Consider the following 14195-nt stretch of genomic DNA (forward strand, 5'->3'; position numbering starts at 1 on the left):
TAAGTAAAGGTTTACATTGTTCACACTGCCACCGTCCATGCGGGAGTGAGGAGTGAGCTGCAAATAGTCGGTTGCGGTTTATGGATTAATTTTTACAACCTCGATGGTTTTAGTTTACTATCACTGTCCTAAATTATGGAATCTTCCCATTACACAGTCCACGCATTACATTGTTTAAAGATAGGATAACATTTAAAACATATTATGAATACATCCTTAATGGTTAACTTAGAGCACAAGCTCCCAATTGACTTTTCACACATTCTATGTACACATGATCAGCGTCCTATGTTTTCAACAAAATGTTGTTTACAACAAAATTACTAGGCCTACATTTTATTCTTTGTTTAACGATAGTGTGTTCCTAAGCATGCCATAATCAAATACAGTCATATGAGCACAGCATCTGCACAGCAGTAGAGTTGATAAAGTGATATTTCCCAAAATGTTCACACTCTGGAATGCTGCGTTGCGCGCGTACAGTATAGCTACGGCCAATGCTTCTTGACGTCAGGAGACAAGTCAGATCTGAACTGGTGCAGCGCAGAACCACACCGCACACGGAGAGCAAGAAGGAGCAGCTACGGCATTAAGGTATGCTATTTATATAATATTGGAAGCAATATTTGGGCAGCATGAGGTTCAACATTTTTTATCTAAACATCATCACAGTACCTTTTCTCTGTGTGCTTGCTTTGCAGCATCTCTATGTCCGGTATTATACAATTCTGTGTTGAGGCTACAACCAAAAGATGCATGTACCCTTGAACGCTGGAACACACACACACATCACATACACACCACATACACACAAAACTGTATCTGATCTGATCATTGTAGTAAGCATGCATTTGTCAAGCCGCCTATTCTTGACTTACAAAAATGTTATCTAATATGTCTCTCCACAATGTTGCTGACAGATTTGCATGTTAAACAGTATTCTAAAATAAAAGATAATAATTTATGCATTACCCTGTACAAATACACTTATGTAATAATTTATTTGTTGAGAGACAAACTTATGTAACAGTGATTGCAAATGCAAACCACATTGTCTTTTTGCAATTACCAAAGTAAAGCTTGATAAACCTCCCACCCATTATCTTTCATTCTGCTGGTTATTTGTTAATGCCAGGCCTAAATCCGCAAGAGGTAATCAATTAGTTATTTGACCCTTGTGAGTTTGAATAAATGGACCACAAGCAAGCAACTCTGGAGAGTTGTTTAAATGGTCCATATTAATTGTTACCACAGACGGACCATTAGGGACACCATTCTATACCTCTGAGTTCCTCTGACTCATTTTGTGATGTTCCGTATTATTAATTGTTGGTTCAAGTAGTGTGTAATCGTCGTTGGCTATATTTCTTTTTCTCCCAAACTTTGCCTGACGTGTTTGAATTCACATTGTGAGGAGTTGTTGCACCTCTTAACCACTTCAATCTGTTCTCTGCATCTGAACAGTTAGCCTGTCTCTGATCAGATTGACCTTACATGATGCCCCTTGGAGAGGATGGAAATGGATGGAAAAAGAAGACATCAGACATCAAAGAGAACTATGACTTCAAAGAAGTGCTGGGAACGTAAGTAGGCATTACAAAAATAATAACGTGATACTCTAAAATCGCAGCAGTATGTTTTTATATTGGTCTTATCAAACCAATTGCCATCGTGTGTGTATGTCCTTTTGTCTATCCATCTGTCGGTATTCTTTTTGTGTGTCCATTTTCTGTCTGTCTGTGTTTTGCTTGTGTCTTCTTTCTGTTTCATTCATGTTTGTGGCTTGTCTGTCTCAGCACAGTTTCATGTTACAGTGTACTGTTGAAACTGGGCTCTGAAACAAAATCCTTTTTATCATGATTTTTTCTTTTTACATTTACTACACTCTCTTGGTCATCAGTGGACCAGGTTTTTGATTGGACCACTGCAGCAGAACACTATTCATCTCAACATCATGGTCAAGGGGCCCCTTTCTGTCCCCATTCAATGTTGGACTGTTCCCTGAAATGTGTTTCTTGGAGCTCTGCAGCTGGGAATCACACTGTGTTCCTCTTGAGTGGGGGAGCTCTGAGCCACTGATAAATTGTGCTGCTACTTAGCCACACTCTTCTGAGTTTGGAGGATGAAATAGTGCTGACTGTATGCCTGATGGTAGTAAGAGTGTCCAACCCGATGTGTAGCTAAAGGATAAGGTAAAGTGTATGATGTATGACATATTTTTTGCAGGATCAATCACGTTCAATACAGAATTTTTGAGTCTGATAAAATGTGGGTGTGATAAAAATTGAGATAAATTAAAAAGTTATATAACTGGTATTTAAAGTGTGAGTATAAGAATAGCATGTCCCTGTATTTTGTGAAAACCTTGTAGCAATATTCCTTCCTTACCACTAGCTTGTCCTGGATGAGAATTAATGTGTTGACGGAAAGCTTCTTACGTTCGGAGAGAAGATTACAGAGTAGCTTTATCCAGGAATTTCAACATGTGAAGTTAATTGATTTATGTCGGAAAAAATTATATTCAGGGCCGTTAATCCTGACATCTCTCTTCTGTTCCGAGTTTACTTCAGTACTACCTGCCCTTGTAGAAGGTTGTTTTGCCGTCCACATTTTCCTGCTTTTGTGTTGATTTTGAATGGTTTTATTGAGATAGTTATTGATCAGTTAAAATGTATTTTATTTTGTCATTGACATTATGTCTAATTAGAATTGACCATTTGACATTTAAGTTGAATTGATACATGGAAGGATTTCAGACACCTTTAAATGAAAGTCAACTGAAGTAAAAAGACAGCAGTTGTTGAAGCAGATTTGGAGAGGACCTGTGTGAGACTTGCTGCAGTGTTGTGGGTTTGTCTGCTTTGCTCTGTTTTATTCAGCCTCTGGGGGAAAAGGAGGGATGGCCATGCAGAGCTGCATTGAGTTACAATGTGTTTACATGGCCTAGCATTGCATAAGGAATTATGGCACAATGCTACACAGCACTGTTTCTCTTCAAAGACTATGCAGTTTACACACACTGTACACCTTACCTAGAAAATCATTAAGCTGGGGGTTGGGGAATGTTTGGAGAAGGGATACCAGGAGAAGAGTTCTCAGATTTAGAACAGAAATGGACGAGTGACAGTGTTTATCGACACTGTTGTCGGCATGACAACTCAGTCAGTGACGTCTTTCAGGGTCATTTATATGTTCTCGTTGTTTTACTTTTAGTCAATCAGCATAGTCATGGCCTAATGGACAGACCCGTCTAACTACCCTCTGAGGTCATTGCTGGTTGCCTGGACTACAGCTCGAGTGAGTTTCCATATGAATACTTCACAGTCACTATGGAGACAGAAGTTAATTTTTTGGCAGATGATTGTGTAACACACACTGAGATCCCCACTGTTGACTCAAAACCTCCTGCCAGTGTTCGTCTAGCGACTTGGGCCTCGCGTCCCCCTGCCTCCTGGAGGCTGTGAGGAGGAAGCAAGGGAGGGCACAAGAGTTGTCAGCCTCGTCTCTGTTTAGCTTCATCCACATTAATATGACTATTAAGTGATTTAGTATTATTCCTGCTCAGAATGCACCCTCTCTCACTCTCTCTCTATGACACCCCCCCCCCCCCCACACACACACACACACACACACACACACACACACACACACACACAGTTGTGTTTTGTCAGGCTAGGGTAGGTTGGAGGCTTGGGGGCTTCTAAATCACATTAACTCAATAAGCTGATGGATGGCTGCGGCCCTCCGCTACGTTAAACGTCAGAGACTGTGATGGGCACGGTACTGAGGCCCTCCCCGGCCTGATTGATGGCACTGGCTCTCAGCAAAAAATGGCCATAATGTGTCATATTTGTTACCTCAGCAAACATCCATCAGTAAGAGAGAGATGGATTGGATGGAATCTTAAGTACAACAGGCACACTCACTACATTGTGAGAATGGTGAGAGCTCCTGACACATTTTTACTAACTTGTACATTATCATGGTTCACACACTTTCTGAAGGTTCTCAGCATCCATTCATTTCTGTTCACATGTTTTGTGAAACATCTTAATATTACCACTTTGTTTTCTATTTTGTATTTCACAGATTAATTAAGTTTTCACTAATAACTAGGCCTGAAAAGGGGTATAGCTAAACTGGTTGACTGTTATCTGATTCAAACCCAATATATGCCCCAGGCTATATACCATATTGTTCTGTTTATAGGATTTCTTTACTGATTTGTTAAAATAAAATATATTGTTTTGAGTACAGTTAAATTGCAATGAATTAAACACTGAAATGATAATAGCACTGACATCTACCCATGTTAACACTAGAGTCAGATGCAGCCGCAGCTTCCAGGCTCTCTCTGTCCCTGTCACGCTCTGCTTCTCCCCCTGCGTGTCAATGCAGTGACTTGTCTCCTCTGCTTCTCCCCCTGCGTGTCAATGCAGTGACTTGTCTCCTCTGCTTCTCCCTCTGCGTGTCAATGCAGTGACTTGTCTCCTCTGCTTCTCCCCCTGCGTGTCAATGCAGTGACTTGTCTCCTCTGCTTCTCCCTCTGCGTGTCAATGCAGTGACTTGTCTCCTCTGCTTCTCCCTCTGCGTGTCAATGCAGTGACTTGTCTCTTCTGCTTCTCCCCCTGCGTGTCAATGCAGTGACTTGTCTCCTCTGCTTCTCCCTCTGCGTGTCAATGCAGTGACTTGTCTCCTCTGCTTCTCCCTCTGCGTGTCAATGCAGTGACTTGTCTCCTCTGCTTCTCCCCCTGCGTGTCAATGCAGTGACTTGTCTCCTCTGCTTCTCCCTCTGCGTGTCAATGCAGTGACTTGTCTCCTCTGCTTCTCCCCCTGCGTGTCAATGCAGTGACTTGTCTCCTCTGCTTCTCCCCCTGCGTGTCAATGCAGTGACTTGTCTCCTCTGCTTCTCCCTCTGCGTGTCAATGCAGTGACTTGTCTCCTCTGCTTCTCCCTCTGCGTGTCAATGCAGTGACTTGTCTCCTCTGCTTCTCCCCCTGCGTGTCAATGCAGTGACTTGTCTCCTCTGCTTCTCCCCCTGCGTGTCAATGCAGTGACTTGTCTCTTCTTCTTTCCTCTCGTTTCTCCACTCCTCTGCTCTCCCCTGCTTTCTTCTTATTTCCTCTCGTTTCTCCACTCCTCTGCTCTGATACTCTTCTGCTCTGCACTCCTCTTCTCTCTGTCAGTGGAAATGATGTGCCTAGGCATAAAGGATATTTGTTGAATTGAATTTACTCATGGTATTTTAATCCATATTCCAATTTTAGCGCTAAGCATTTATGGTGGATGATGTGATACATGGTCTGATGGTATTTAGGTCAGCATATTGGTGATACATGCATTTATAGTAACGTGGCAACCATGGATTTTTATTTAAGAAGCTTTTTAGTCAGTGATGGAATTTTTATGTTCAAAAATGAAATTAGTAACTAGTAAGTTGCAATGTTTTTGAGGCATCCCCCTCTTTTTCTAAGCTGTGTGAATGTATTAGTATTCTGGCAGAAATGTGTGTGTCATGGCGTGTGCCTGATTCTGTTATGAAACCATAACCCACGTGCAAGAAATAAGCCAAGCTTCCACAAGATTCTGAATAATGAGACACAGTGATATCCAGATATCGCTGTGTTGTTTGGCCATCTGGACAGCTGAGAGTATCATAACTTGTTTAACAGATAGTAAGCATTTGTGTGTGTACGTATTTAAGTGCCTATGCGTTTAGATTATATTGTTTGTATACTCATTCCTACAGAAGGGCGGCAGCATGTAGTGTTGTTTTCTCTGGGGTAGAGTAACTCCTCCTAACTATCACTTGTCTGCAGAGACAAAGGATTCCCAGAGCTCAGGCTTTAAGGCGCATCTCTTTCCTCTCTCTTTGTCTCTGTTTCTTGATCTCTTGCTTTCTTCGTTTCTCTCTATGTCTCTGTGTGAGAATGTTTAGCTTCACTACCCCCATCTCTCTCTCACACACACTCACACACAAACACACACTTGTCCACTAGTGCAGTTGCGTACACACAGAGCCTTACAGGCATCTCAGTGTCAATCCCAGTGAGTGGCCCCTCCTACATGGCTCCTGGCTTTAGTCCAAACCTACAGAGACCCCCACCCCCACACTGCCCCACTGGCTCTGAGGAAAAATGAGCAACAGGATGCCTAATTACACTCTGCTTCACTGCACTGCCCCCCATCCACCCACCCACCCACTCCCCCATCCACACACAGCAAAACACACACACAGCAAAATACACACAAAACCACGTTTTATGATGACGCACAGATGATTCTGTTTCCTTTGCCTCTAGTGAAACTGACATCTCTACGAGACACTTCCTTCTCCATGTTTAGTTGCCTTTAGTGAAACTGACATCACAACGACAGTTCCTGCTCCATGTTTAGCTGAGCCATTTGTTCTTCTTTATTTCTGGCTCCATTAGATCCTATGGATTTTACGAAGATACTTTATTGAGGGGTTGTGCCCTTGTGATGAAACATCAGTTAACAGTTACTGTAAACGGTGCAGTCAAAAAAGCTTTTGGGGGAGGGTCGATGACAAGTGCAGCTTTATGTGATTTTTGTTTTAGGGCAAATTTAAAATGCAGTTAAGCTGAACGAAAAATGCGTGAGATTTGATACCATCCTTGAAAATCAGTCTAACCATGCAAACCTTTCTGCTAGACTGGTTCGTTGAACAAAAGGGGCCCTGGTTGACAGTCCAATAGAGAACGGAGGATTCACTTGGACTTCTTAGTTTTAAATGCAATGGAAAACAAAGTTGTATTCATATCTGTTTACTTGGTTATGTGGTCTAAGATACATATTATCATTTGTAGCTTAAAAGTGAAAGCTCCTGCCTTGGGCTTGGCCCCAGTCAGGGTTGGACTGGCCGCCTTGAGAGTCGGGAGGTTTCCCTAACGGCCAGTTAAACGGCCGTGACAATTTTTTTTTAAAATAATAATACACGGCCGTGGGCCGGTCTGCGTTCCAAAGTCCCGGGCCGTTTTTCAGTCCCAGTCCAGACCTGGCCCCAGTCCAAGATCCAGCCCTGGTCCCAAGCCCTAGCATTAACCTAAACAGAGCGTCAGGCTAAGAACTACATAAAAGACTCTAATTGGGAGTCTTTCCTAGAGCACGGCCCTCTCTGGGGAGAGTGGCTTCATGGTAAACACCAACTTGTTTGTTCATGCAACACAAAAACAGCAACATTTATGTATACAATAGATCAACATGGATATTTGTCTTATAATTGTGATGTTTGCGATAGCTGTGTTGCTTGGTTCCCCCCTCTCCCACTTTAAACCACAAACCTTTAGAGGATCTACAGTAATGTCACCACTCTTCACTGAATAATTCATCTATAGACCACTCTAACACTAACAGACCAATCTACCCCACACGTGAATGCCGCCTACACAGAGATACATGTATTTAAACATGCGCATACACATGCCTATGATAAATGCAGACACATTTACTTTTACACGACAAGCTATTACACAACTCTAACAGTATCATGTATATCTACGTTTTCCCTTAATTCTATCACAGCTTGTAAGGTATTTGGATATTTGTAGATAGTTTTAGTCTCTATTTATACCTTGAAGTGACTCATTCCTACACCACACACACAAACACACACACAAACACTTACACAAAGGTGCCTAAGAGCTGCATGCTATTAATAGGTTTTTGTGAGGGGAAAAGTAAAACAGATCATAACCTGCATACTAGTCTGGTCTCTCCCTCTCTTCCTCTCTCTTTTCCATGCACACACACACACACACACACACACACGTAATAACACAACTACATGTAGCTGTGAAGACACCAACAATGTATGGAACATTTTCTCCTTAAGTGGTATTCCACAGAATTTCAAAGGAAGTGCATAAGTGATCTTCTTGAAGTTGTACCAGCTTTCTGATCCATCTTCTGTGTTTTTCTTCCTACTCCAGGGGGGCATTCTCTGAGGTGGTCCTAGCAGAGGAAAAGAGGACCCAGAGGCTGGTGGCCATCAAGTGTATCCCCAAGAAAGCCCTGGAGGGCAAGGAGAACAACATTGAGAATGAGATTGCTGTCCTGCACAGGTGGGGCCCTCCAGTACACGCGCACTCCTGTAGATCAGCCCTTCTCTGCACGATCTAAAATGAAAGGCAATTCTCCAATGATTGTGAGCATGACATCTATTCAGTAGATGCAATCAGTAGGCGCAGAATAGGTGGAAGGAGCTTGACTAAAAGAGAGAGTAACAAAAGACAACATGGAGCATTCGACTCAGAGGTCAATAGAGTGTGAGACTAAATGCATGGTGTCTGTCAGTAGAAACAGTGGGATTTTGCACCGGAAATGTCGGGAGTAAAGAAGATAGACCTATTTTTAGTGTCCCTGTTGCTAGGGCAACAGCACACTCAGAGGCGGAGATGGTGTGGAGTTCCCTGCAGCAGTGTGTTGAAGGAAGAGGAAGAGACAGGGGGGATGGGGTTGAGGGGGGGGGGGTGGTTGACTGAAAGAGCGGGGTATGGAAGAAATATACCAGAGGGAGATGAGAGAAAGGGGTTAGTGAGGGGTTTGAAGAAGAGAGAGTAAGAGAGAAAGACAATTATACAGACTCATAGATAGATAGACAGACAGACAGACAGACAGACAGACAGACAGACAGACAGACAGACAGGAAAAAAGAAGAAGATAGATTAGGAAGTGATGAGTGGGAGATAAACAGAGGGTGACACACTTAATGTGACACACAGACATACACAGACACCGACAAAGACAAGGACGTCTAGTTCCACTGATGTGGGTTGACATGTTCTTAACATGGCTGTTCAGAAGCAACTATAGACTTCTGCCCAAATGGACTACCCAGGCTTACATAATAACCAATGCCTGTTTACCTTTTTCGTTTTATACATGTACCTAAGTCCTTTTAGTTCACTCCCTAATTGGCAAATTTTATAATTGAATTAATCGTGGTGCTGTGTATCAACTCTCCAGCCTGTGTCAGATTGGGCAGAGATGCAATAGTTACGCCATCTGATGCAATAACCATGCAGAAATTATGGGAGAAAGGGAATTGGAATTGTACATGGGGACATTTGTGGATGCATGATGCATGATGCATAACAATATGAATATATTGTCCTCCTTCTGGCTTTGTCTTCTCAGAATCAAACATACCAACATCGTCTCACTGGAGGACATATTTGAGAGCACCTCCCATCTGTATCTGGTCATGCAGCTGTGAGGGCGTTTTCTTCTTCTCTGATTTCTCTCCAACATCCTGTAGTGTTGTTGTATGGTGATAATCATAGCCAGAGTGACTGTTTGTTCTGTAACTTCTATTGCTTAGTGTATCTGGTGGGGAGCTGTTTGACCGGATCGTAGAGAAGGGCTTCTACACAGAGAGGGACGCCAGCAAACTTATCCACCAGATACTGGATGCAGTTAAATACCTCCATGACATGGGTATTGTCCACAGAGACTTGAAGGTATATTATGTCCCTAATGAACACAACATTCTAAAATTTGCAACACAGTACTGTTTTGAATGAGAATCGACTTCATTGATTGTCCTTCAGATTAGTATTTACCATACCTGTCTTTCCATGTTTTCCCCATTCTTCTCCTGGTAGCCTGAAAACCTGCTGTACTACAGCATGGACGAGGACTCCAAGATCATGATCAGTGACTTTGGTCTGTCTAAGATCGAGGGTTCTGGCAGTGTCATGTCCACAGCCTGTGGGACCCCTGGCTATGTGGGTAAGAGTAACAGTGCATGTGTAGTCCGGTCTCTCAATGTCTCATTACTAGCGCTCCCGAGCCCGCAACCTTCTGTGAAGCATGTAGTTATAGTCAGCTAATATCCCACTTTCCGCTGTGTTTGAAGAGCTCACTCATCCTCTGTAGTGCTATTGTTTAAACTGTTAGTGCTTTAGAAGTGCTTTCCCCCCTCTCTGTTTGATGTAACCAAGCAGAGCTCAGGGAAATGATTGAGAGGGTCGTTTATGTCTCACTCCCTCTCTTACTGACTCAGTCTGTCTATGTTGTCATTTCCCTCTCTCACAATTGATGATGTGTGTGTTATTTTTCAGCTCCTGAGGTGTTGGCTCAGAAACCTTACAGCAAAGCAGTAGACTGTTGGTCCATAGGGGTTATCTCCTACATATTGTAAGTTGTTCCTTCCAGTTAGGTGGTTGAGCAGATACCACACGTGTACCTGAGATCGTTGTGAAGAAATGTTTCTTGAACTCTTCCAGATTATGTGGATACCCTCCGTTTTACGACGAGAATGATGCCAAGCTTTTTGAGCAGATTTTGAAAGCAGAGTATGAGTTTGACTCTCCATACTGGGATGACATCTCTGATTCAGGTATCTTCTTCATTCACCACACTCATTCTCTCCTGTTGTTACATGGTCTTCTACAGCTCACATTAACCATAACACTACCTTACACAAATGGGTATTTAACCCCCAGGTATTGCTATACTGTCATTAAATGAGTCATTAAATTGTACTATGAGTCATACTGTATGTATTAGAGATGGTGTCATGAGTGAGTCAGTGTTCAATCACTATTTGAGACAATCTTCTGATTTCAGCCAAAGACTTTATCTGTCATCTGATGGAGAAGGACCACTCAAAGAGATACACCTGTGAACAGGCCCTCCTGCACCCCTGGTACTGTGAGCTTCCATAGCTCTGAATACACTCTCCAACACCCGTGTGCCCTACACTTCACACCTCACATCTCACTCTAAATTCCTTATCTCTGCCTCGCAGGATCTGTGGAGACACCGCTTTGGATAAGAATATCCACGAGTCTGTCAGTGCACAAATCAAGAAGAACTTTGCTAAAAGTAAATGGAAGGTGAGTGTTGGTGAACCACTGGTTGGATGGAAGCTTGGTGGTGATAGATAGTGCACAAATATGAATCAAATGCATATTTGTGGTTCACCTCGTTTTTCCCTCTCGACCCATCCTGTGTGTGTCTCCACACAGCAAGCGTTTAATGCCACAGCGGTGGTGAGACACATGCGGAGGCTGCAGCTGGGGACCAGCCTGGAGGGCCCCAGTCAGATCACTCCCACCAGCCCCTGCCACAGCCATCTGCTCCCAGAGGAGGAAGAGGAGGAGGAGGAGGAGGAGGAGGGAAATGAGGAGGAGGAGAGCTGTAAGTGAGCAGTCAAGGCTGAACCGTAAAGACTCCTCATTGTCTCCTCGCCATAACGTTTAGCTACCCATCACATCATTCTTCCTCTCTCTCTCTCTCTCTCTCTCTCTCTCTCTCTCTCTCTCTCTCTCTCTCTCTCTCTCTCTCTCTCTCTCTCTCTCTCTCTCTCATATGTGTGGAGCCTCTGGCTGTCATCCCCTCTCGTCTCCTCTCCCCTCCAGTATCTCACTGTGAGGATGGTCGTCGTGGGAGTGCGGAGGGCAGTGCTGACCGGGACAGTCTGAGGAGCTGCACCTATTGCTGCAGACCTGCCAGCCGCGTCTGATCACAACCTTCCCTCCGTCACCATGGTGATACGTTTCCATGGAGTCACCAGAGCCCATCCGCCCAGTCTGACCAAGAATGCAGAGTAGTATCAGGCAGGGTCCACTAGGGGGAGATCATGAGCAGGTCACGGTTTGGGTGCAGGGAAACTTTGAGTGCCTTGTCCAGAGCCATCTCTTAGGCTTGGCTCAGGGGTTGCAGAGTCAAGACCAAGTGTGGAAGTGGGGAGCTGAGGGATTTACACACAATTAAGTTCAGCCCTAAAATACTCTCCATCAAACTACAGATATTTATCTTAGTCTTCTGCTCCCGACTACACTTATTATGCAGCGCCCAGTTCCTTAACCAATGTGGTATTTCTCTCCCTGAACAAGAGGTACAGTTACAGTAGATTGTGACTAACTGAAAAACTATTGGGTTGTGATAGAGATTGGAGGTGGCTTTGGACACAACCTCAATAAGGTGACTCACTCACATGGTTAAAGTGGAGCACACCCAGGGTTGGTATTGTTCTCATTATAACACATTGTGTCTACATCTGCCTCCACCTGTGTTGTCACATTCTCAAGTCCTCCCACTTTCCCACCATATTAAAACCCAACAAGAAGGACCGACACGGTTGTACAGTAAGAGAGATAAAGGTATACTTCCTTTTCAGAAGTGTTTTCTGTCCCCAAAAGATGCATGCTGTGTTTTCATTGCCACTTCTTCATTCTGAAGGAAACATATCTTCAGGTGTCATCAGGGGAAACAGCGGGTAAACTGCTGTGGTCATTTTGTCAGACTTTTCCCCACAAATCCCCCATTCTCACCTCATGTGGCTGTAAGTCTTTATCCATGTTAATCCATTCTTCTCACACATCATCAGCAGCCTCATCCCTCTGTTGTCTTGTGTATGGTAGGATACTTAAAAGTATAGGATTGAGAGGATAGTCTGGACTCTATATTCTGGCTCAGACTGGGTCTTTGAACAACGGTTGTGGCCTGGGGAAACTGCATGCATCAGTTGGAATGAAATGTGAAATGTATGGATATCAAAGGGATACATCTCTATCTTATGGCTGTTCTGATTTCAGAGGTTTAAACTGAGATCCCTGTGGCAACACCAAACCAGACGAAACTCCCATTCTCCCTGCTAGTTGGGACTCTCCCTGGGAATTGGGGCATGTTGACAAGGTGATATCTAGGGCTTCACGGGGAGGACAATTCAAGCCTGTAACGTTTCTATCTGCAGTGCTCTGACTGAAGCCTCTTTGTGTAAAGCACTGTATGCCCAAGATTGAGCACCTCTCCTGTCAATCATTAGTCTAACCCCACCCCTTCTGGCGTAGAGTGGAAGGGATCTCAGTCTGGGCACTCTGTCTGCTCTGTTCTGTACACCTCTTGTGGAAGAAGTTTTGGTCTACTGTTTGCATGACCTGGTTAAATATGTTTACATGAATGAAGATCAACATATACGTATAAACACACATGATTATTATAACTCTGTTGTATTGAAAATGCTGTTCTGTAATTCTGAAATATTATAATGTGAAGTGAGAAACACCAGAAGTAATGTTGTAAGTACAGCACAGTCTGAACTGTACTATAACCTCTGCGTTGACTACAAGGGTCACAGCTCCACCCTAGTGACCCTCTGACACTAATCTTCTGTTTGATGTTTGTTTAGAGGAAACCTAAGATGTTTTTTTGTAGGGGTGAGTTTCTTTGTAGTTGTTTCTTTGGTAGTCTGTCTCAACCCACTTGTCCCTAACCCACTCTGGTACTGTATAAGCTGTTGTAACAGTTCATAACACACATAAGCACACGCAAGCACAGCACATAGCGTTGGATGACTGAAGCCCAAGCTGCACTGCTGCTAGTTATAGTTTTTCCAGTCTGTTAGCATCTAGGGGCTAAATAACAACACTTCGCCTGGCTGTGCTGTGTTTCTGATACCACACAAATCCAAAGAATGAGAAAATTGGACTTGGTAAACAATGTAGTGATTTTTGGGAGGTAAATTGATGACCTATTAAGGCACAGTGGCACAAATTACAGTTGATACATCAATATGTCAAGCTCGTGCTAAAAGTTGTTGATGCAATACTGTTTCTTGAGTGCCATTGGGATGACCTATAGATTTTTCTTCTGCTGAATTTGAAGTAACTGTGAGTTATGAATTAACCACTGTAGGCTAGTTACCTTGATGTTGCCATATGGACTCAAAATGTGTATGGTCAAAATCCATTGTGGATGCAAAGATGGCAATCAAATTGACTTTGTGGATGACTGCAGTGGGGTAAATATGCAAATTGTGTGTGAAGGGCTTCATGTTAAATGTAAGACACAGTATTCACGGTTGATGACTTTAATGATCTGGCTGTTTTTATGTCTTTAGAGATTAGCTTCTTTTCAACTTTTCCTTGATTTTAGTTTGCCCTTGGTTGTTATAAGTAAGAAGCAAATGTTACTCATTACAAGACATCTACATGCATAAAGAAATGTGTATATTATATATATAGGTATATATATTGTATATCCTTTTTTGTAAAAGCTGTTTTGAGCTCAAATGTATGGATGCAATGCATCATGGGTTATTGATCAACATGTTCATGATTTGTACCCAGAGAGATCTGATTGCGGGAAATAAAATACAAATTCCTTGTCTATGCATTGTGTGCTCTGTCCTTTTACTCAGCTTGTACACTTGCTTACACACTCAG

General features: G+C 43.1%; 1 protein-coding gene across 1 annotated transcript; it reads left to right on the forward strand.

The window, feature by feature from the left end:
- The first annotated feature begins 445 nt into the window (after positions 1–445).
- camk1a (calcium/calmodulin-dependent protein kinase Ia) lies at positions 446–14139 on the forward strand. The gene is made up of 12 exons (XM_062468635.1): positions 446–594; positions 1465–1583; positions 7953–8084; positions 9160–9234; positions 9344–9482; positions 9627–9753; positions 10086–10161; positions 10251–10363; positions 10594–10672; positions 10775–10862; positions 10995–11166; positions 11388–14139. The coding sequence occupies exons 2-12, from the start codon at positions 1495–1497 to the stop codon at positions 11489–11491; spliced, it is 1194 nt and encodes a 397-aa protein (XP_062324619.1). The 5' UTR covers positions 446–594; positions 1465–1494; the 3' UTR covers positions 11492–14139.
- Positions 14140–14195: the final 56 nt, after the last annotated feature.

This window comes from Osmerus eperlanus, chromosome 1, assembly GCF_963692335.1.
Source record: "Osmerus eperlanus chromosome 1, fOsmEpe2.1, whole genome shotgun sequence".
NCBI lineage: Eukaryota > Metazoa > Chordata > Actinopteri > Osmeriformes > Osmeridae > Osmerus > Osmerus eperlanus.